The 22,935-nt window shown below is 37.9% G+C and overlaps 4 protein-coding genes and 2 long non-coding RNA genes across 6 annotated transcripts; 1 reads left to right on the plus strand and 5 right to left on the minus strand.

Moving 5' to 3' along the window:
• Window positions 1-101: 101 nt before the first annotated feature.
• On the minus strand, window positions 102-8,083 carry LOC148721073 (uncharacterized). The gene is made up of 12 exons (XM_088738020.1): window positions 7,959-8,083; window positions 7,522-7,618; window positions 6,517-6,810; window positions 6,191-6,264; window positions 5,421-5,603; window positions 4,931-5,104; window positions 4,258-4,404; window positions 1,853-1,933; window positions 1,531-1,705; window positions 1,265-1,325; window positions 946-1,012; window positions 102-789 (listed from the first exon to the last, which is right to left on the minus strand). Exons 1-12 carry the CDS (start codon window positions 8,069-8,071, stop codon window positions 741-743), a joined length of 1,515 nt encoding a protein of 504 aa, XP_088594146.1. The 5' UTR covers window positions 8,072-8,083; the 3' UTR covers window positions 102-740.
• Window positions 2,126-4,074, plus strand: LOC148721074 (uncharacterized). The gene is made up of 3 exons (XM_088738012.1): window positions 2,126-2,868; window positions 3,198-3,644; window positions 3,797-4,074. Exons 1-3 carry the CDS (start codon window positions 2,491-2,493, stop codon window positions 4,022-4,024), a joined length of 1,053 nt encoding a protein of 350 aa, XP_088594138.1. The 5' UTR covers window positions 2,126-2,490; the 3' UTR covers window positions 4,025-4,074.
• Window positions 8,076-11,118, minus strand: LOC148721075 (uncharacterized). The gene is made up of 2 exons (XR_015993050.1): window positions 9,628-11,118; window positions 8,076-8,247 (listed from the first exon to the last, which is right to left on the minus strand). It is a non-coding gene; the product is annotated as an uncharacterized LOC148721075 (long non-coding RNA).
• Window positions 11,119-11,800: 682 nt separating this feature from the next.
• Window positions 11,801-19,050, minus strand: LOC111342382 (transient receptor potential cation channel subfamily V member 4-like). Its single transcript, XM_088738017.1, has 12 exons — window positions 18,854-19,050; window positions 18,178-18,274; window positions 16,200-16,490; window positions 15,960-16,033; window positions 15,388-15,570; window positions 15,074-15,247; window positions 14,553-14,705; window positions 14,194-14,274; window positions 13,830-14,004; window positions 13,266-13,326; window positions 12,875-12,941; window positions 11,801-12,579 (listed from the first exon to the last, which is right to left on the minus strand). The coding sequence occupies exons 1-12, from the start codon at window positions 19,048-19,050 to the stop codon at window positions 12,531-12,533; spliced, it is 1,602 nt and encodes a 533-aa protein (XP_088594143.1). The 3' UTR covers window positions 11,801-12,530.
• On the minus strand, window positions 16,786-17,186 carry LOC148721076 (uncharacterized). The gene is made up of 2 exons (XR_015993052.1): window positions 16,930-17,186; window positions 16,786-16,829 (listed from the first exon to the last, which is right to left on the minus strand). It is a non-coding gene; the product is annotated as an uncharacterized LOC148721076 (long non-coding RNA).
• Window positions 18,769-19,886, minus strand: LOC111342397 (uncharacterized). Its single transcript, XM_088738016.1, has 3 exons — window positions 19,516-19,886; window positions 19,233-19,427; window positions 18,769-19,149 (listed from the first exon to the last, which is right to left on the minus strand). Exons 1-2 carry the CDS (start codon window positions 19,678-19,680, stop codon window positions 19,275-19,277), a joined length of 318 nt encoding a protein of 105 aa, XP_088594142.1. The 5' UTR covers window positions 19,681-19,886; the 3' UTR covers window positions 18,769-19,149; window positions 19,233-19,274.
• Between the last annotated feature and the right edge of the window lie 3,049 nt (window positions 19,887-22,935).

Below are 22,935 nucleotides of genomic sequence, written 5' to 3' on the forward strand. Positions count from 1 at the left end.
TGTTGTGCGACCCTCACCACACTCTGGTGAAAGTGATTAAATAAATAAAAAGCCCGAGTAATGAAATCCAGAGTGGTCTTTACCGTAGAAGTTCAACCTGGTATCGTCTCGGTTAATTTTATTTCAGTTCCATGTATACTGCACTCTTGAATAAAAGTATCCGTGTTAAAATAATGGATAAAAGAACTCTTTGCAAACTAAATATCTCGTAATTAACCCTCACATCTCGCTAATATTTCTTTGGGAGAAGTATTTTGGTTAAATAAATCAGAACAAGGCAAAAACTAATACTTTCTATAAACTAAATTATTCAAAGATGACCTTCATTTTTCGCAAACATATAATGTTACTCACACTTCCCTGTCTAAGAGTCTCGGCTACAAAATAAAGCTTTTTCTAACGGTTTCACGAAAGCTCAGTGATGTCTGCTTTTCTTATATAATTACCCTTTAACTACAACCAATCGAGTTAAACGCATTTGATATTGCGTTTTGCTATTAGATCTGACTGGCCACTTCTATGTCCTCTCACTTCGTTTTCAGTGACCCTACTTTTGGTTTCCTTGCGAAAACAATTCAAAAAACAAAAGAAAAAAATCTCAGAGCCTTCAACCCATACTATGGCGTCAACGTGGTCGTATGAAAATTACGACTGAGTTAAATGACTAAAGAAACCGGCGCACAAAAATGGAGACTGGGGACATATTCCCATCGTAGTCACGTGGGTACGTAGAGCTTCCTTCATCCGCTTCCAGGCCTCATCTGTTTCACCATCTTCCTCATCATATTCCTGAACAAAAATTACAACAGAAGAGTTCGAGTGAAACTGCTGAAACAGATGAGGGTGAGCGCAGGTAAGTAGGTCTTTTCGAAAGCCTATCTGTTGTTTATATGAGACAGGCTGATGGTAGGAAAGAGAGGGAATTTATAAAGGAGTAATTGTTACCGGATCGCATTGAGTTTCTCTTCCACCGACTCCCACGGATTGCGTTCTTCACTGAATTCAAGAAGCTCTAGAGACAAAGCTAAGATCAAGTCTAAGAACATAAAGAACCTTACCAGCTGTTAAGGCATAAGAATGCAAAATTATGATGTTTCCTTTTTCAATTGTGTATCAAACTGAGTGGATGGCCTACCTCAGCTCCAGAGGGTTAGAAAATAAGAAACAAGATTACAATAAAAAACCTTGAGCTTTAATTTCAGGTTGCTACATATTTAAATACAAGTGGCCGGGAGGCAGTCCTATTCAAATACTTCACACATACCTTGCGCGAGTTTCATTTCGCTGATCCAGTCACCCTCTTTGTAATACTTTACACGCAAATTCTGCATATAAAAGAAAAATATAAAACTAAATCAACCATTTGGCTCATTCCTCAGTTGCAGAGGAATGCAAGTATTCATGAGCTCCTACTTTCCCTGCCAGTTTGTTTTTCCCTGACGGTCACACTTACATGTAACACTAACCCATGCTGCCGTTTAGCGTTAACCACGAACGCTGGCGCGCACTAACAGTGTTATGCTTACTTACCAGCAAAGGAAACCTTTCCATGCGAGTTAGCTGTAAAATACGATCTACATCATATTCTAAATGAGCGACTTTCTTAGCCTGTGTGTAGGTTGTACTCATCTGCGCAATGAGAATGTTGAAGAGAATCACAATCACAGTCCCCATGTGGGTCATCATCAACAAAATAGAGAGCCAGCTGCCAAAAGAAAAAAAAAATGATAGGTACTCATGTCGTTAAATTCACTTTTACGTTTAGTGCAATAAAGTCTTCCGACGGCAATGAAATCCAAACAAATCAGAGGAGAGGAAACATTTTCGACTTGTTAGAGAAATTTCAACTTACTTGAGATTTGAGTAGTCGGCAGCTATTGGTCGCTGTTCAAACAGTGCGCGAAAGCCTCTCAATAACACATCTCCGAGGTCACTAATGTTAAGAGAAGAATATCTTTAGGCTAGGCTAAACTGCAACACATAAACCGTACTGCCACAAAACCCGAAGTCTGCGCTCGACAGCCGGGCGTGTAAAAGCTACAAAAAAGTGAACGGTTTATTAGGGCTAGATTCAACGTGACTGAGGTTGAATTAAAATTTAAGACATTTCGTTAAAGTGTATATGACATGAAATTTTTTTTTCTTTTCTGCTAGTTCGATATATATAACAAACGGTTCGAGAGTTAAAAATCGTTGAAAATAATTATAAACACATAGTTTTCGTTAAACTACGCGCTAAGTTGGCTTAAAATTTGTCCCCTCGAACGCGCGGCCAAAAGGTCACGTGAACTTAACCTGTGACGTCAGGTTGTTTGACTCTCATTAGACCACTTTCATAAATGGCTGCCGGATTAAAATTCTTTTGTTTACATATAAATTTGCCAGGGTGGCCTCGTTCTCCGGTACAAAATTCAAAAGAATACATTATCTCAAGCGAGGCCACTCGGGCAAATTTAATATTAATCCGGCAGCCATTTATGAAAGTGGTCTATGGCGGAAAAGAAGAGGCCAGTACGGAAAGGTGGACGTTATTGTGTGGCTGGGGCGCCCAACAATAGAAGCTGTACGAATACCAGCTACACACCGGGTATTTCGATGCACCAGTTTCCTGTAAATCCAACAGTGAGAGCCCAATGGGTGAAATTCGTGCAGCGGCACCGAGTTGATTTCGGCGAACCTGTTGCCAAACATGCCTCGTTGTGTTCGGCTCACTTTGAGCAAAGTTGTTACGAGGGCAGCTTGGCATTTTCGCTGGACGGTATGACGCAAGTAAAACGGAACAAAGTTCTTATCAAGGGCTCTGTTCCAACAAGACATGCAGTTCTACCAGAAGGTCCTGAAGTTCTGACAGATCGCAAAAGGCGACAGGTAAGCGTTTTCTCGTGATCTCCGATCATTAACATTAACATGTGTAAGCTTTTGTGATGTAAATAACCTATTCTGTGGTGAGTTTATAAAATTTTTGAAAGCATTGTGTAAAATGTCCGTATCTAATTGCGGTTTTGCCGTGCTGAAAGCAAACTGAACTGCTAAAACCTATACCTTAGAGAATCATCATCATGTTCACTGGAGTTTTGAGTATTGATTTATACAAGCTTCGTGATCGTTTCGAATCCTATATATAATCTTAGCAAAAGCAAGGGTGTCTTGTGCTCGATATATTTTATCAACCAGGATATTTTATGTTTTTGCTGCAGCTAAGGCGTGATGCCTTTGCAGAGTTTCATGAGTTGGAGGCGAAGAAAAAGAAGGTTGATGAGGCCAGGGAAGAATCAATGAGTCACCCTGTAGATGATCATGATGATGACAGAAATGAAGAGAATCCGTTCAACATCGCTACAGATGTGTGCATGAGCCCAATTGATGAAAGTTCCGCCAGCACCAATGCCTCAATTGCTCCTGTATCTGTTATCACTCCTTTCACTTCTCCAGTTGCCTTGACCTCCACCAACAATACCTGTGCTACGCCAGTCAATACAACACCTGTTTCTTTCACAACTCCATCCCCCAACATAACACCATTGCAAGGCAGCTCTTGTGTAGATTGTGTATATAAATCCAAATTAAAAAATCAGAAGAAGCAAACTATGCGTCTAAGGAGAATAGTAAAGGAACAGAAAAAGGAGATAAGAGAGCTCAAAAGTGTGAGTGCTAAACAAAACCTATTTATGCTTTCTTGTAGCTTTGTATAATGGCAAAAGAATATCCATATTGAACTTGATTCAAGTGTTCCTAGTGCTACTCACTCTTACTAGTACTGGATCATTTATTCCTTCTTGTTTGTTTGTTATTATAGAAAGTAATTGAAACAGCGTCTGAAGGGGAAATTGATATGCAGGAGGAAAGTGGGTCCAAAGATTTCTTTATCTGGTCAAGCACTGGGAGTGATACAGATATGGCAACAGAGAATGAGGATGGGGACTGGAAGTCACAGGCAGGAGGTTCCACAGAAGCTGAAGGTACTGATGATGATGAAGAGGAAGAGAATCTCTCAGAAGAAAGCATGGAAAAAGATATCAGGTGAGACTACTATTGTAGCTTTCATTGTAATTATACCACTTGCTTGAGTGGATTGAGGCACTTAGGGAGTTATGGGAAAGGACAAAGGGAAAATAGCTTCCTTTAGCAGTAACACTTTTGCAGTGTTACCATATACATTTGATTCAACCGAAAGAACGCACTACGAAGGTTAAACAATCAAATGACTCAACAGTAGTGTTAAATAAACATAATTCACAAAGAAAGTATAGGACACACCTAAACTGTTGGTTTTCAGTGGAGTAACAGAGTGATAAAGACAAAGCACCACAGAAAGAGAAAAAGATCACAACAAAAACTGCCATGGATCTCGTGACGTCATGTAAAATGATCTTAGCCAGGGTATGTGTGTATAATCCTGTTGTCCTAGAAAAGATCAATGGCTTTGTTAGATCAAAGAAACAGATTTACGAGGCACTGAAATATCAAAATCCTTCAAAAGCCTTCGCAAATAACAATAATTTTCGAAAGTCTTCCAAGAACTTTTAAGGGGGAATAGACGCGAGGTCCTGCATCTCCATGGCAACCAAGAGGCCGTTTACACCAAGCTTTCCATGAGCTTAAAATGTTTCAACATTACATTCTACCTGTTCTTGAACTGCTGATGAAGAATAACAATAAATTAATGATGATTATCGCACTTTCTTCTCTCGACAATTTTTTCGTTCACTAAGAAATTTTTTGAAAAAAACTTCTGAGAGCCATCATCATGTTTCCAAAATGGTAGAATTGGTCATGCTGCTGCACTTCTTTGTAAATTTAACCTTTGAGGCTCGATCACCAAAAACTAAAATCAAAACCAATTACGTGAGTAAAATTTACAGAAATGATTCCCAATATTAACATTCCTTATTCTAATCTGGAAACGTTCCAAAGAAACCTTTCAGTTTACCTTGTCAGGCACGAAAACTTAAAGATCCTCAGGAAGTTGAACAGGAAAGCTAAAGATGCCACCAGCCACTGAGCTTTACTTTGTGTGTACCGTAAGGGTATAATACACAGGATCAGCAGCAGGCCTAACCAGTCAAACAGGGTCATCCATTCTGTGAAGTACGAGTTCCCCTCTCTAAAGGAAGTCAGACAAAATAAAGGTTTTCATTCAACTGATTAATCCCTGTGTTTTTTACCTTCACCAAGGTCCCACCAATTTTCTATAATCGAACCACACACCACCTACAATTCTTCCACTTACTTTGACAAAAGGACAAAAGGCTTATGCTCAGAATTGATTGTGTGCTAATTAACTCCACCTCTAAACTACTCTGAGGTCTTCCTTCCTAATCTATATGAACTTTTGCATGGAGTAAAATGTCCTGTCGATATTTGATAAAACAATATGGTGTCTTAGTCTGATTTCACACTCACTAGAATTGCATACTTACATTTTCATTTGATTAATTTCTTCACATGTGTAAAAGACCACCATCATAAGGGTGAAAATCTCACAAAACCCATGCAGTGAATCTGCTTCACCCCCATACTGGGTGGGGTCCACTGTTGTGGAAGCATGCAGCAGAGAATGTGACAAACACAGCAAGAAGGTCACATAAAATGCTGCTTGAAAGCTATGGAAAAAACGTGGAAAGAAGGTGTAGGAGTAAACTTCAAATTGTATTTGTAATTTTTTATGTCATACACCACTTTCATAAATGGCTGCCGGATTGATACTCTTTTGTTTAAATTCAAATTAGCCTCACTAGCTTCGCTTGAGATAATGCATTCTTTCGAATTTTGAACTGGAGAACAAGGCCACAAAGGCTAATTTAAATTTAAACAAAAGAATATCAATCCAACAGCCATTTATGAAAGTGGTCAGTTACTTGATTTTTACTCCAATTATTTTTCATGGAGGATAGCACTACATATCCTGACATCTAGCTTTATCAAAAAACTATCAGTTTCTTCTTGGTAGAGATAAGAGCTGGGAACATCATTGATTTCCCATTTCCCTAAAAGTCCACAGTGGAGACAACTTCTTCGAGGATAAGATACTAAGATTCTTCTGTTAACTTGGTTCATTGTTGTGATAACTTGTCTGATTTACCAGATGCATCTCATGCACCCACTTTCCCCTCTTTATTTAACTCAATGCCTAATGTCACTGAGTGTTCACCCCTGTGATTTCCTATGCATAAACATGCACAGAGTGTACCTCAGAAAAAAGCGTCCATAATTTTTCCATTTTGTTTTCACCAACATTCTAACCACAGGATGTTGTAAGGCCTCCTATAAATGAAAACCAAGCATGTTTTGTTTTAGAAAAAAAAAGGTGAATGTGATACAAGTACAGCTCAAAGAAAACTTTTGATATGATATTTTAGTTTTGGTTCATCCCATGCTCACATTTTTCATGAGAAGTAGTTTCAATACACTACTGATCAAAATGAAAATTTAATATTGCTGTTAACTCTTTCCCATTTCCCATACCCTAAAGCTAAGAAAAGGTAAGCCAATAGATTTGCAGGCTTGTAACCTTACCTTGTTTTTGCTCTTTGCAATCACATGTAAACAAGACCTGTCTCTCCAGGTAAAATGGTTGTTGTCTGTCTGCTTTTCTCTACCAGGAGTTGTATTGAGCTTGGGAGGGCGTCCGCCCTCGTCGCCATCCAAGATATGATAATAAAAGTGATAATCTATGGGATCATCTGTGATTGTCCTCCAAGCTCCTTCAATTCCTTCTTTCTCATGTTCATTTTTGTAACTGTCTTTGCGTTTTGGAAGATGCGGCCAGTGAGGATTTACCATTTGGTCTAGCAGAGCCAAAGTTGTTTTCTGCACAAAAAGATATACATGTATAACACACGAGATATAATAATAAAATTTATACATTAGGATGTAGAGGGATTAAACTTGGTGTCCGTGAAACAGTGCTCGATACAAATAGTAGAGCAGGTATAATGTGCGGTAGGCGGAAAAAAGACAACTACATATACATCCCTACACAGACCTGTTTCGTGGTTGCCCACTCATCAGTGGGCAAACATGAAACAGGTCTGTAGGGATGTATATATAGTTGTTTTTTTCTGCCTACCACACATCACATTAGGATGTATAAAGAACAATCAATTCCACCAAAGTGATATTGACTATTAGCCCCCTCTCTATATTGGATTTCTCTCAATAAATCTCCAATAAGAGCTGCTCCTTAATAAGTTGTTCTCCCCCTTCTTTATCACCTGTCTAACTGAAAGCCTCAGAAATTTGTTGTAGTCTCAAAAGGACAATTTCTTATCATACAACTAGGTCTCCCACATAATTATTTAGCAACCCGCCCTGCACAAAATGCCTACATACCTGTCCATGCAGGTTCATTAGGGTACTAGGTAATTTTGGAAATTACTTATTTGTATATAGCAGTAAAATTTATAGACTAATCTTAAGTACTACCACAGATATAACACTACCTTATAGACAGAGTGCTTAAGTTAAACTTTCCTATTAAAATGATATTACATGTTAAAACAAAAATTATAAATTTCCCACCTTCATTTTAGGATTTTCAATGACAAACTTAAAACTGAAGAAAGATGGTTGAGGTTTTATCATATCATCTGGTCTCCAAGAAAATAAGCTTTGGACTCTGGGATTGAAATGCAAAGAGATTGTCTCGTACATTGTAACCATTTTCTGCATTATAATCTGAGGTTTGCCACAAAAATGTTCGGTTAGGTTTCAAACAACAATGACTGCATGTAATTGTTGAAGATTCATTGAATTTAGACATAACATACACTAGTACATACACTAGTAAACACACACACACACATTATTTTGCTCAATATACAACCATCTTAGATTGAACAATCATCGAACTTTATAGGACTAGTACAATTGCAAATTCAGGTCCTTGTGACATTATTCCAAATCATGTTGCCCTATTCAAGGTGACATGTCTGGCTGGTACCATTTTCTCTGTATACCTTTCATACCACATCACTCGTATCAAATATGCTGCCACCTCATCTTTCTCTGCCAATAAAGCCATTTCAACAGGAAACATGGGTTTTGTTGTCCAAGGTTGTTTTGTCTCCATAGAGACCAATAATGGACACTTCTTCACAAGTGTTTTGGCGACTTTTAAAAATCCAAGTTCTGCAGCATAGCGTAATAATGTCCTCTTAGCATTGTCGTTCACATCTCTGAATGTCTCATAATTCTGTTGCCCAAGTTCAGTTCACCCATTAACAAAATTTCCAGGAACCGATTTATCTGCAATAAGACATCATACCTGTTTTCAAATCTTGCTTTGAAATCAGTAAGATATCACTTTGTTCATTCCATTCTATGAGTCTAGATGTTACACATTAGTATTCCATTACATTTATCATAGCATCATGTATTATAAAACTGTTATAGTCAATTAATATCTTTATGGTATCTATTAATTAAATATCATGATTGCATTCAATTAGATAAGTTGGGAGTAGGACTTGCCTTCCCCCTCATGAAGTTAGTATAAATCAAAAGGTTTGGCAGAAATTGATTATCATCAAATAACTAACCTGAAGTAGACGCACAACAGACATAAAGTTAACTATAAATATGTACATGCCAAATTTATAGCATGACAATCTACTTAACTGATTTCTGAGAGCATTACAAAGTATCCTAAAGACTCTGGATATATAATAACTGCCAAACTTCATGATACATTTATTTGTACCGAGAAAACGGGACTTCATCCATAGCTCTATTCCAACACTCCATTACTCTGCTTCTGACAAACCTGTGGAGGTGATGCTAAGTTGCTTCACAGCGTTTTTTTGACTGCCCAAGGTTCGAAAGTTTTCGCATGCTCAGATGTTGATCTTGCGAAGATTTAACTATGTTTTGGGAGCAAAAAGGAAAAAAATCGATTTCAAGCTCTAACACAAAACAAAAGGTTAAACAAGGGAAGAAACTGCCTTGGTGGCCCCTATTCTTTTTGACTTTAAAATGGTCGGCGGGAAGAACGACACTTATCTTGAAATTTATGGAAGCTTCAACCAGAGCAAAATTGGGGTAAATTAAAATCAAAGCCAAATTACTGCTACCGAGCGCCTTCCTTTGTATTGTAGCGTTTCAGCTCAAGAAATAAACTTTTATGTTAATAATTAACAAGAGAAAACAACAGCCCGACCCTTTTTAATCACATTTTGGTCACTTTTAGTGATCTTGAAGACAAACCACATCAAAAATTATCCACGAAAACATAACACCGGCGCTTGCTTTAAAACTCAGGCAGAAACTATCATTACAGCCTAATTTTTTAACTTGTTTCTAGGGTTCAGTTCTTCCCAAACATTTTCGCTGTAACAGGGTATAAACGTCTATATAATTCTTCATCCCTAATTTTTCTAATGGTATTGTAAAATAAATGTAAACTTCTACAATTCTCGTAAATTTTTAACAATAGCTAAACATGCTGTAATGCTGCAAAATTATATTCAAAGTTTATCACGAGGATAATTAAATTGACGCGTTTCAGCTGAAAATATTTTTCTAGAGACTTAAGGAAGTTAAATCAGGATGGGCTTGTAGGTTAAGCTTAATAGTATTTTTCAAGTATTAGATTTAATCAGTAATCATTTCCTAATTCATCTAAATTACCTTGATCCAGAACTCTCTGTCATACTGACTGGACAAGAAATCTTCGTGGTGACGGTCTGTTGTTGTCTGGGAGTCTTCCTTGTTACTGATATCTTTAACAATGAATTCCTCCTCAAATCTCCTCATAATTTTCATAATAATTTCATTATCATTCACAGCCAGCTTTGACCAAGTTGTAAGTACTTTAGCCGGGCGAAACCTCACGAAAATGGTGAAACCACCGGTACCAGACTGGGTCGCCCGGGGTCATTTTGGCTCGTTGTCAGCGGTATGGTCATCAAATGTCATTGTTTTGGTGACCACTTTGGTGACCATGATTGGCAAACTGGCGAAACCTCGGCCGGAACGTCAAAGTAACCGCTCCTCAAGCTCTTACACGAAGGGACCTAGTGATGGCACATGCAGCTCTATCGGGTGATTAATGATTGTTCAACTATTTTTTTTTCTCCACTGTTTAGAATGATCAAACTAAGAATGTCCATAACCTAAGGGATGTTTCACTTACTCCAGGAACCAGACAGTTTAAAGGTAATAAGAGGAGTTCAAAATCTGTTCCACAGATGAAGTGTTAGTGGTAATGGAAATTAAAGGTTGAAGCTTGGTACAACCTCGATCACCGCGCCATCGTGCATCAACTATTTTTCATGACCCTCAACAGGTTGACAGATCGGCAAACAGCCTTCAAACCCAATTTGAGCAAGCAGCGAAGAATTAATGTTCTCAAGAGCTATTACATGTACTACCTTATGATAGGTGCTATTTAGACGGAGAATATAATTTTCATAGAAAAGGGTACAACTACAATTAGTGACTTGCCCTCCGTTTTTACAAAACTTTAAACACCAAGAAGTATTTACAACACTTGTATAGCAGCAGGTCACGCCCTCATCAGTTTTCACAAGTTCTATAATTATTGGCAATAAACAAGTTTCATCAGTGAACCCTTTGATTATAGGCTTCGTAATCAACATTCTTTGCGTATTCGTTTCAAGTCGATGTTACGTGAAAGCGCTTTTACGGCAGCCACTTTGTTCTTGATGTATAAAACGGCCACTTTGCACTTATTACATATTGTAGTTATAGCGCTATGATTTAAATTCACGAGTGCTAACCAACGGCGAACAACCCTGCTCAAAAAAGCCATTTGTACTATACTGCCGTGTACAAACTTCAATCGAAAATGAAGTACGTTATGTTCCTATGCACTGGATACGGCTGCGACGTAGCCGAAAGACTCAAAGACTATTTACAAGGCAGATTAAGAAATATAGCGAACATGAGAAGTATCGCAGGCATTTTAGCTCAGAAACGGAATCTCTCTTGGGAAATTCGCAGCAGTGACTGCATCGTATTGTTTGGAACAAGTCAGGCTTCCTCCCTTATCAAAGACAAGAAGCAAGAAACTGAGGATGGTTTCGTCACATTTGACGGCAGTCATACATGACGCGTTCACAGGAAACAAAGAACTCGTGGACAAACTGATTATTGTGTACCCGGCGGAACGAGGGGAGAATAATTGGATCCCACATGGTTTTGATGAGAAGAGAATATTTCATTTGAAAGACGAAAAATTCCAGGCAAGTCCCCTGTTATATCAGCTTGAATATTCCATAAGGCGAACTTTGGGACAGCCTTCAGAAGATATGTACCGTTAAAATGTAGAGTAAAACCTTGGCTGCTTATCTGCTCAGGTATGATGATGATGATGACAATCTTTAATGAGGAAACTTTTTCACTAAAAAGTGGTTTACAAAAAGGACCTCGAAAATTAAAAATTAAAAATTTACAATGAATAAAAATGCTAAAAGATGCTACTAAAAACTAATGTATCTTATGTGTAAGATACATTAGTTTTTAATGTATCTTATGTGTAAGTACATTAGGTAACCTTAGCCTTCAGCTACCTGTCAGTTACCTATATACCTAATGATTTGGTTATGTGTTATGGAAATCAGAAATAACTAGTAAAAAAATTGAAGTGCGCAGAAAATGTTAATGGTTTAACTGTTTAAAACTGATTTTTTTCTTAGCATGTAAGGTTTCATTTCACAATGCTAATCATCTACTACACAATAAGAGAGTGTTCACATATAGAACCTAAATTGTCAAGTGACATGAACATAACACATATAATTAAGAGGAGTCAATAAAAGTCAAATATGACATCACAAGCTGTGGCATTCACCTCTCATTCGTTCCTCGTACGTTTCTCAAATTTAGTACGTTACTTTCAAATGTAAAAATCTGCACATTGGGAAAGCGATGCTTCAATAAGACAAAACATTTAGCCAAGATTTCTGTACCGCCTCATACTTCATTGTGCATACAGTTCAGGGATAAAGAAGACAACGGCGAAAACAATAGATTACCCTTGGGACAACGGCTTTGTTCTGCAATAGTTTGGGTAAAACCGAAATTTTCCAACATTTGCGACAAGATTACATGGTGTAAGGTATTCTTTGACATAGCACAGAAGTGGTATGTCAGTGCCAATGGTCTTCGCTATTCAATTGCTGGCAACGATAAGATGACTGAGAAGTAAAATGTTTTAACAATCTCGCCTTTTAGGCGGGTAAATAAATATGAACACGACGAAAGGCCCGGTGGTACTTATCTTGTCTACATTTACGATCCCCTACGTGATATCCATTTCTTATGTATCTCCTTTCAGCACCACCACCGTGTTAGTGTGGTGTGGTAGAGCAGTTTTTTTTTTAAACTGGTCGTTATCACAGCGGCTTTGCTTATTGCTTAATGAGAAATTTGGCCTCAACTTCACAACAACAATTTCTCTATCTTTTCTCGTCGGTGGCTTACAAACCACAAGTGAATAAAAATTCCCAAGAAAACCGAAGTAATATATCTCTCGATGTGTCGTCAAGCTAGAACACCAAGAGATCCGTTTATTCTCGTCCAAGCCTCATCTGTTTCACCATTTTTCTCATAACGTCCCTGGTAAGAGAAACTCACAATAAGAAAAACTGCTGACACACAAACAAAGGAAGGGTGGGGGGGGGGGGGGGGCGATAAGTAAGCTTACTGACGAAGAACGGGAAATCCAATAATTCAACTTTGATTTATATTGTTCCCCGTGATCCTCTCAATCAATCTAATTCAGACTTGATCCCTCACGTTTCCCGAATGTAGACAGTTTGGTCGTGTATTTTCAAATGCGCTCTTTGTAGTTGATGGCGCGAATGAAGAAGCTGATTGTGAAAAAAGTAGGCATTGGAGGCATAATCGCTACCTTATCTCTAGAAGTTTCCCTTCCACCGACTCCCAGGGATTACGATCTTCACTGAATTCAAGAAGCTCTGCAAACAAACCAAGATGATATGTTGAGACATATTTAAATTTCTCGGCATTACAGCATCAGGATGTTTTGCTTTTCAAAGCCTGCCCCCACGGACGAATTGAAACTAAAATATTAGAAGAAACTGCTCTGTTCCGACTGCCACATAGCTTGCAAAACAGAGAAAGGCTTAGCGCATAAGCAGCCAGAATTTTTTCTTCTCCATGAGTTAGCAACAGGAACTTTGTTCCCTCTCTAATCTTCATTTCTTAGCCGACGTTAAACTGACAACACTTGAAGATGACAGGTTTAATTAAGTAACAGTCCCAAGTATTTCAATACCCACCTTTTGCGAGTTTCATTTCACTGATCCATTCTCCCTCCTTGTAATACTTCATGCGTAAATTCTGCAGGGAGAAACTTCATTGTCAACTAAATCAACTAATTCTTCCCGTCCGCTCTCTTTAACTCACATAGGTACGCACCCACAGCACATTTATTGGGACTTCGAGGCAGATTTGTCACCAGTCTTTCTCTTCTGTCATTCAACATGGCGCACAGCGAAACGAACGTGTTGTTGATTAAATTGTTAGAACTGGTCACAAAAATCACTCAATAACCAAAAAAGAGACAAAATATCGACAAAAACACCTTTATTGAGGGCTGTCTTTAGAATATATTGATTGTTTAAAAAAATCTATTGATTGTTTAAAAAAATACACGCAAAAACTGGGAGGCAGAATAGCCAAAGTAGCCGGCTCCGTTGTGGAGATTAGCGGCAGGAATTCGCCGGTAGCCGGCTTCTAATGAAATCCCAGCATTAATGTGATCGCTCTTCGTGTCAATCACACACGCTGGTTTATTCCCTTTAAAGACAAATGGCGTCGCATTGCCTGATGGTTATACTAACCAGAAAAGGAAGTCTCTCCATGCGCGTGATTTGTAAAATCCGATCCACATCATATTCCAGACGGGCGACTTTCTTGGCCTGAGTGTAGGTCGTGCTCATTTGTGCAATAAGAAAGTTCAGTAGAATTACAGTCACTGTCCCCATGTACGCCATCATCAGCAGAACTGACAGCCAGCTGCAGGAAAGAATATTCACAAAGTTTGGCTTACCTTCTGAACACGAATATACCAACTCCAGATGTGACCAAGACATGATTCTCTATTACAGATCCTTCTGCTTCTCTGAAGTGCTATTACACAAATGGAAGCAGCTGTTACGTGCTAATAACAGTACTTCAATGCCATCAACAAATAGTGTCACTTACTTGAATGTAGAGTAATCTTCCACCATCGGATACTGTTCAGACAGAGCACGAAACCCGCTCAACAAGACGTCTCCAAAACCACCAAAAGTAAAATTTAAAATTAAAATTAGTATGTTTAACTTAGGTTTTTGCACTACACACGTGTTATGTTTACCATCCAAGCTCCCGGACCAGTAAATTGCTCTTTCAGTAAAAAGGGCAAGAAAAGTTTGAATAAATACATAACCTAGCCAGTAAAGAGCAGATCAAATTAATACCAATAGAAGTTTCACTGACTTGAAAGAAACCAGAGCCTTAAATGTTTCTATCCAATACAACTTCATAGCGTTGTTAAGGAGATATACTCAACAGAGACGCACCGAAGTTCCTGGTTTTCCCTGGATGCCGAGTAACAGAGTGATAAAGTCAATGCACCACAGAAAGAGAAAAAGATCACAACAAAAACTGCCATGGATCGTGTGACGTCATGTAAAATAATCTTGGCCAAGGTTTGTGTGTATAATCCTGTGGTCCTGCGAAAGATATAATCCGACGTGATTCATAAATCTCCTATCTAGCACTCGATTTTCGTGGACTCAAAATACTTAGAAATTGCGTCAGGTCCGACTGCCGATCACGGTTCTTAAATAACTAAATGAACAGCAATCGGAAATTCTTCTAAAAATTTAAGAAAACGAGACAACCTATACAATTTCTGAACTATTATATATCGAAGAACTGCTAAGCGATCCCGAAGAGATTAATAACTTTCATGTACAGCGCTCAGTTTAAGCTTGGCTAAGTGTCAAAATAAGGTTGAGGTTAGATTGACAAAGGAACGAGTTTTAAGTCATCAGTGCTCCTTCCGAACTAAAGTAATGAATTGGGAGTAATAGGTTACCTTGACACACATGAAAACTTAAAGATCCTCATGAAGTTGAACAAGAAGGCCAAAGATGTCACCATCCACTGAGCTTCATGACGCCTGTATCGTAGTGGTATTATACACAGGATCAACAACGGGCCTAACCAGTCAAACATGGTCATCCACTCTGTGAAATAAGAACGCCACTCTCTGCAAGAAATCAAACAATTTCCATGACTTTGCTCCTCTCCTAAAATTTTCATTCAAATGTGGGGTCATTAATCAGATGAAAGGTTCAAACAGGAGGTCTTAATGAAATTTTCGTAGTAACCCTTGCTGTAACTACTCACATTCTAATCTGATTTATTTCCTCACAGATGTAAAACACAACCATAAGTAGAGTGAAAACTTCATAAAATCCACGCAGTGAGTCCAGGGCACTGCTGTACTGGGTGGGGTCCAGTTTGGTTGAGGCATGCAGCAGAGAATATGACATGAGCAGCAAGAAGATGCAGAACAAGGCTGCTTGGAGACTGCAGAAAAGAAAAAGTAATTATAATTACCTCCACAGGACTAAAATGGAGAAATGGGAGGGGCTTAGAAATTCAAATGAAGATAATTATAAAACATTACTTTCTTGATAACATGTCTAATATACAAAGTTTTTTTATCAACCTTTGAGAAATCAAGGGCTTCAAAATTTGTTCCAAGAAATACCATAATAAGACTAAATGGCACGTACGCATACTGAGGAGCTTTTACCAGCTGGTCATATGTATAGTGACAAAAATTAACTCAATAAACTTTGTCTCACCCATACTGAACAGTTCAACAGTACCTAATTCAACACCTATGTGGGTATATATTATGGATCTATTTCTACAAAGTTAAAATTTTTAACCTGCCCAGACAACTGAGTTACCTGAGAAACAAGTGTCCATAGCTTCTCCATTTAGATCTAATTAAAATTCTGACCACCGGATGCTGCAAAGCTTCCTAAAAATTAAAATAAAGAATTGATTTCTGTCTAAAGCATGGGTTAATAGTGATCTATTTGTATTAATAATTATCAACATGTAAATCTGGATAGAACTGTTTCTAAATATTTAGAGTGAAATTACACATTTTACTTCAACTAGCAATTATTTTTGTTTAAACTTACTTTGTTGTTGCTCTTTGCAATTGCAAGTAAACAAAACTTGTCTTTCTGGTTAAAAAATGTGTTTTCCATCTCCTTGTATCCATCTGAGACCACAATCTTTGGAGGCCTTCCACCCTCATCTCCATCCAAAATATGATAAAAAAATTGATAGTTCAATGGATCATCAGAGATTGTTTTCCAGACTCCTTCAATTGCCTCCCTCTCTTCTTCTGTTTCATAGTTTTCTTGGCGTTTAGGAAGATATGGCCAATGAGGGTTCACCATCTGGTCTAATACAGCCACTACTGTTTTCTGTAGACATCACAAATTACATTTATCATCCATCAGTAGCACCTAGTCTTGCTCTACTCTAACTGTATGTTGAATAATTAACAAATGGTGAATGCCATAGCGTGTACTATTGAGTTATGGATGCCCGTGGGAAGTTGCCAAGCATGAAAGAAGTGTAAGAGTCGCACAGGGCAATAGCCGAGTGCAACTCTAGCTTCTTGAGTGCTTAGCAAACCTCCCAAGTGCATCCATAATTCAATAGTGCATGATATGGTGTTTGAACGGGCAAGGGTCAGTTACATACACAACACGTTCATAATGTCAGCAAATGTGTTTACTATCAGCGAAGAAAGTAAATTCCTACAAAGGAGCGAAAAAATAAGTTACAATACAGAAAAAACTACTTTAAGGCGACTGCATAATGAAATAAAAAAAAAACCATGAAAACAAAACTGCTTACCAAATGCTGAGAAAGATAGGGTTGTTGGTCAGGGCCACCGAAGAAGAAACCTACTTCGAGGAATGATGTGACACTAATAGCTCGGTACAAAACTGGCAATAAATAAGGGCGAGGTAATAAAACTATAACGGAATTTACATACGGCAAATAACAAAGGAGCGTAACTAACGAAATACCGGAGGGAACAGAAAAGAATACACGATAACAAGTAAGTGAGAAAATGAAAATAAAAAAGAAGAAAAATTTGCCCTAACAGCGTTCACCATTTGTTTTATAACATAACTTATCGAGCTACATCGCAAAAAAATGTTCGTGTAGTCTTACATGACAAGAGAAAACAAGCGCGCGAAAATTCATTCATAACAACCGACTGCACACGATCAACTCAATAAAGTTTAATCACACTTCCTGAAATACCAACCAAAATCCTCTTTATAAGGTCCGTATCCAACAACCGGTGAAAGAGTTCAGCAAAACTATGAACAAACTGTGGTGTTTACCATTTGTTTTATAACATAACATTGATACATTGTAACAAGAGTTCCCTTTTATTTAACAAATCTTACGTGATCAGAAAAACAAGCGCACGCGGAGAAATAGTCTTAGCATTTGCTCACGTCAGCAGCATACACCCATGGGCAAATAGTGGATGCTGAATTAACCAATCAGAGTGCGCGCTTTGTTTTAGTTATGTTATAATACTTGATAAGTGATGATACTAAAAGGCTACTTCTCAACTACAGTCTGACTCTATATATGAGGGGCTTGGTAGAAAATTAAGGAAACAAAGATTTTACTTACATTATTGGCTTTACCATAATGGGCTTGGAACTCCAGGCAGTACCTTTCTCCTCCCTCCTTAGTCCTCTTCCCCCGATAACTTTTTAATTTAATCTAATTTATTAGCTTTGCCAACAGGCAGGGACTCCACAACAGCTTACACCAATTAATGTGGGCCCAGTAAACAGGCCACACCACATCACAGTAATCTTGTGAGTGGGTTCTTTAACTTCCCATGCCTAGATTATTTTCCATGTCTTTTTGACTAAAAGTGGTTCCTTGAAGTTGAATTTTAATTCTTCTATTTTAATGCAATAAAAACTGTGACACTTGCTCCTATAAGTGCTAAGATCCACCTGCAACTTTAAACCCATGAAACTATATAATTTTGTAATGAAAAATGGCAGTATACATGGTATATTTAAAGCCTTTGGGCTATTTAAAATGTTGTGAACATCACAATCTCACCCTCATTTTAGGATTCTCAATAATTGCCTTGAAACTGAAAGAGGATGGTTGAGGATTAATCATGTCATCTTGTGTCCAGGAAAATAGACCTTGGACTCTAAAAGTAACATGGGAAATAAATTATTTCAAAATTAAATTTCAAATGCAATATTTAAATTAACCCTTTACACCTTAACATCAGTACACATATTCTCCAAACTGTTCCCTGTATACAATTCATAAGATGCTGACAAGGAGAATTTGTTGAACAATCAACATCTTTATTGGTGACCATTCCCTTTATTACCCTAACTTAAATGGTTAATTCAGGGTGATAATGAGAGGAGAAATTAGATTTATATATATATAGTAGTGTGGCACACGAGGACGGACACTACTTCTTCTACCATTTACCATTTGCTACACTACTTCTCCTACCATTTATCGAGGTTTGGACTGTGAATCCTTTTGGATCCTTCTGGCGCGGTGTCACTGTTGGCTCGAGGCCTTTTAACTTGTTAGTTATATATATATATATATATATATACACTCTTAACGTTCAAGGGTTAAGCTTGAGCTTTTAGAAATTCATTCAAACAACAACAAAAGAAATACAATTATGTCCATGTTATCGTAGCTTTTGAAATTCTATCATCTGAAGAACTTGTGTTTGTTCAAATTCCAAGCCTTTTTCTACCTTTCATACCACATAACTCGAACCAAAAATGCAGCCACATCATCATTCTCTGTCACTATCGCCAATTCCACAGGTAACATGGCTCTCCTCTCGACAGGTTTGAATTGTTCTTCCGTCTTCACAACAAGTAGCTCGGGACATTTCCTGACAAGTGTTTTGATGACTTGCAAAAAGCCCAGCTCTGCTGCATAGTGCATTAGTGTTCTATTTCCTTCGTCATCTTCGTCTCGGAACGACTCGTATCTGTTCCCGGAGTTTATTTCACTTTCTAATAAAATCTCCAAAATCCGCGTTATCTGCCAAAAAAAATCCATCAAAAGTCATACTTTGATTAATTGATTAAAGTTAGTTCTTACATATCAAAGACCTACATGCCCACCTTTTGTTCAAGTGCACAAAGTTTTCCGGGATTATCTTTGTACTATTCAGATGCTGGCCACTGTTTTAACATTAAAAGAGCTAGATCTTCGCCATCCAGTTCCCCACTATCCTTGTATTGCTGAATCAGTCTTTCAACATGAACTTCATCCAGAGCTTTGTTCCACGACGACCCTTTGTTTCGCTTCTTGTGGACCTTAACATACAGATAAGAAAGGTTGATCAATTACAAGATTTAATACTTAGCTCAGATATTGCATCAAAGAATATTTCAGCTCCGTCACCTTAATCCAGAACTCCTCGTCAAATTCATCTTGTACCAAATATTCTCGCTGGTGATCATAACGGCGATCAATTTCATACGGATCTCCTCTTTCGCAGCCGTTTTCAGCGCGCTCCAACTTCAGCTCTCCTCTACTCATTCTTGAATTGTTGTATAGAAGCCACATTTAAGTTATATATTTTAAATAGGTACCATGTTTAGGGGGCAACTTTGGCTAACTATATCGTAAGCTAGTTCTCTGTGAGTAGGCAGTACCGTGGGAGCACGCTCGTTCCCAGGATTTCCTAATTCAGTTTTCAAGATGGCGGCGCGTCGAGGGGAGATACGTGTTGGTGTTTTTCCCGATGTAAAACCTACGATGGCCCAGAAGGGTCACAGTCCAGTTTTAACTTTTGACAGTCCAGTTTTATTTTTTGACAGTCTAGTTTTATTTTTTGACAGTCCAGTTTTATTTTTTGACAGTCCAGTTTTATCTTTTGACAGTCCAGTTTTATTTTTTGACAGTCCAGTTTTATTTTTTTTGACAGTCCAGTTTTATCTTTTGACAGTCCAGTTTTATTTTTTGACAGTCCAGTTTTATTTTTTTTGACAGTCCAGTTTTATTTTTTTGACAGTCCAGTTTTATTTATTTTGACAGTCCAGTTTTATTTTTTGGGTCACAGTCCAGTTTTATTTTTTGGGTCACAGTCCAGTTTTATTTTTTAAGTAGTCACCAGATCTCTCTCGATTAAACCTTCATCAACTGTACACTGAAAGGGCGGGAATTTTAATTTTCCGCCATTTTGATTCCAAAGTACAAAGTACAAAATGCCGTTACCAACATATACGCCATGCATGAGCGACAGTGATAATTCTGACGGAAATGAGCTGGAACTTATATCACAGTACTTCAAACAGGGCTACAGCAATCTGGAATACTTGAATTTTTGAGACTCCACGACATAGCTATCAGTTTATCAACCCTGAAAAGACGTCTTCGATCCTTAGCCCTGTCGAGAAGATCCACCTTATCTGATGATCAACTGAAGAATGCCATCGAGGAGGAACTTGGGAAATAGAGCGACTAAATATAGGATGGCTCCGAGCTGTAATTGGATGATAAAAAGTAAAAGTTAATAAGTTATATCTTAACTCCTTGCTCGTGAGTATATCCTTTTTTCAGGTAGAGAAGAATTGTTAAAAATTACCAAGCGAAATTAAAGTGATCCTCGACTTTCTTCCTTTCGGTGTTGTGCAAAAATAGACGAGGAGCCCGATGAATGGATTTGTCTTTCATGTGAACAATTTTCCCAGAAAGTCAATGTTCCACGAAGAAAACTCCCTCGATTGCGGCCAAGCCACATCTCTCCAGCAGAGCATACTGTAGATTAAAAATATCGGTCGGAGCGTCACGTAATAAAAACCTCTATAGATTTTATTTCAGTTTAAAATTTATTTCGCCAAAAAAAAAAAAAAGAAAAGAAAATTAATAGACGCACGAGTCGGAGCCATTCCTACCAGCGTTGAAATACAGGAATGGCTCCACTCACTCCAGTCTCTAGTCGTCCACCTGAACTGAGCCTGAACTGACTAAATGAGTTTAGTCAGCGGAACGAGTCAGCAGATGACTTAGTCCTCTCCGGAATATCACTGAACAAGAAAGGTCTCCCCTTCATTATGTAAGTAACCATCTCTTGTTTGACACATCGGAGTTTTCAGTCGCATTGATATTTCACTGTTCCGCTTGGAGACACACGGTTAAACATTACTCACGTGCAAGGAGTTAAGATGTAACTTATTAACTTTTACAAACTTTTTAATATTTTTATCATCCAATTACAGGTCGGAGCCATTCCTGTATTTAGTCGCTAGTCAAACAACACGTGCAACATGCAACACATCAAGAGAGATCTGGTGACTACTCAAAAAATAAAACTGGACTGTGACCCAAAAAATAAAACTGGACTGTGATCCAAAAAATAAAACTGGACTGTCAAAAACAATAAAACTGGACTGTCAAAAAAATAAAACTGGACTGTCAAAAAAAAATAAAATTGGACTGTCAAAAAATAAAACTGGACTGTCAAAAAAAATAAAACTGGACTGTCAAAAAATAAAACTGGACTGTCAAAAGATAAAACTGGACTGTCAAAAAAAATAAAACTGGACTGTCAAAAAAATAAAACTGGACTGTCAAAAATTAAAACGGGACTGTCCAAAAAAATAAAACTGGACTGTCAAAAAAAATAAAACTGGACTGTCAAAAAATAAAACTGGACTGTCAAAAAATAAAACTGGACTGTCAAAAAATAAAACTGGACTGTCAAAAATTAAAACCTTCTGGGCCATCTTCATGGCCCTTCTGGGCCATCGTACAAACCTATCACTGTCTGTCTAACGAATATGGCGTGGGATGGCGGTAGTAGGCCTTTTGTTGATCCTAAGCAGTATCTTTGATGCTAACCTCAAAATGTAGCAGTTTAGCTGCTTTTGTAAGCAGATTTAAACTAACTTCTAAAATGTAAAGATCATTCGCCCTTCGTGTGATCTTCATGTGGATTACAGCTGCAGCTGATTTCTACCCGTATTAACTTGCGGGATGTACTATACTGAATGGCCTACCATTTTATGAAATACTGAGAGGTGAAGTAGTTTCTTTCTCGAGTAAAAGTACTAATGACTGACATGGAAATCTCAGCGATGGTCAATTTGAAGGTCGGACTAAAGAAAACATGTCTTGAGTAAGAGACCTGTTCACTCATTGACATCCTTTGCTTAAGCTCGACGCGTTCTCATTTTCTATCGAAGAAATCACTCAATATTTTCTCGGTGGTGATGATGATGTCATGGCAGGACGTTTTTAGGCAAAGTGATGGCACGTGGCAGGCGATAGAAGTCGTGCTGAACGAATGTAGAAATGTAACAACAACAACAACAACAATTTATTTTAAGATTAAAAATATAGCTAAGTACATTGATTTCTCCCCGCAAATAGCTTATGAACTAATCGAGGCGGGGAGATCTAAGGACAATTTACAAGTATAATAGTTATCTACAGATGGACTAAATATATAATGAAAACACTACTATAAGTTGATTGATCGAATAGGCGATAGAGTTCCAAACCTGGGCACCAATTCTCTAGAAAGAAGCATACATTTTATCTTTTCTAGAGAATTTAACAAAATAAGGGTCAATAGAGACAGATCTTGTTCTGTAGTTACGAATCTGACTTGTTTTTATGAACTGATTGAGTATACTAACTGGTGCTGACTGTCTGTTGATATCATACAATAAATAACCACAATCTCTGAAAAATAGGCTGGGTAGGGGAAGACAATTTGATTTGAGAAAGAAAGGAACGGTGTGCTCCTTAGACTTACTGAAGTAAATAAGTCGTAAGGCTCGTTTTTGTAGAATTAGGATCTAGTTTTGAAATGTC

The sequence above is a fragment of the Stylophora pistillata genome, chromosome 11 (assembly GCF_964205215.1).
Source record: "Stylophora pistillata chromosome 11, jaStyPist1.2, whole genome shotgun sequence".
Classification (NCBI taxonomy): domain Eukaryota; kingdom Metazoa; phylum Cnidaria; class Anthozoa; order Scleractinia; family Pocilloporidae; genus Stylophora; species Stylophora pistillata.

Coding starts and splice junctions, on each gene's coding strand:
- LOC148721073 (XM_088738020.1), bottom strand. CDS start 8,071: ATGGAGACAAAACAACCTTGGACAACAAAACCCATGTTTCCTGTTGAA. Junction 6,811..7,521: donor TTGAAAATCCTAAAATGAAG/GTGGGAAATTTA, acceptor CTTTTTGTGCAG/AAAACAACTTTGGCTCTGCT. Junction 1,013..1,264: donor CGAAATGAAACTCGCGCAAG/GTATGTGTGAAG, acceptor CTTTGTCTCTAG/AGCTTCTTGAATTCAGTGAA.
- LOC148721074 (XM_088738012.1), top strand. CDS start 2,491: ATGGCGGAAAAGAAGAGGCCAGTACGGAAAGGTGGACGTTATTGTGTG. Junction 2,869..3,197: donor CAGATCGCAAAAGGCGACAG/GTAAGCGTTTTC, acceptor TTTTTGCTGCAG/CTAAGGCGTGATGCCTTTGC. Junction 3,645..3,796: donor AGATAAGAGAGCTCAAAAGT/GTGAGTGCTAAA, acceptor TTGTTATTATAG/AAAGTAATTGAAACAGCGTC.
- LOC111342397 (XM_088738016.1), bottom strand. CDS start 19,680: ATGTGGCTTCTATACAACAATTCAAGAATGAGTAGAGGAGAGCTGAAG. Junction 19,428..19,515: donor ACGAGGAGTTCTGGATTAAG/GTGACGGAGCTG, acceptor CTGTATGTTAAG/GTCCACAAGAAGCGAAACAA.
- LOC111342382 (XM_088738017.1), bottom strand. CDS start 19,050: ATGCACTATGCAGCAGAGCTGGGCTTTTTGCAAGTCATCAAAACACTT. Junction 14,706..15,073: donor AAGTTTTCATGTGTGTCAAG/GTAACCTATTAC, acceptor TATCTTTCGCAG/GACCACAGGATTATACACAC. Junction 12,580..12,874: donor GGGAAACTTCTAGAGATAAG/GTAGCGATTATG, acceptor TTCTCTTACCAG/GGACGTTATGAGAAAAATGG.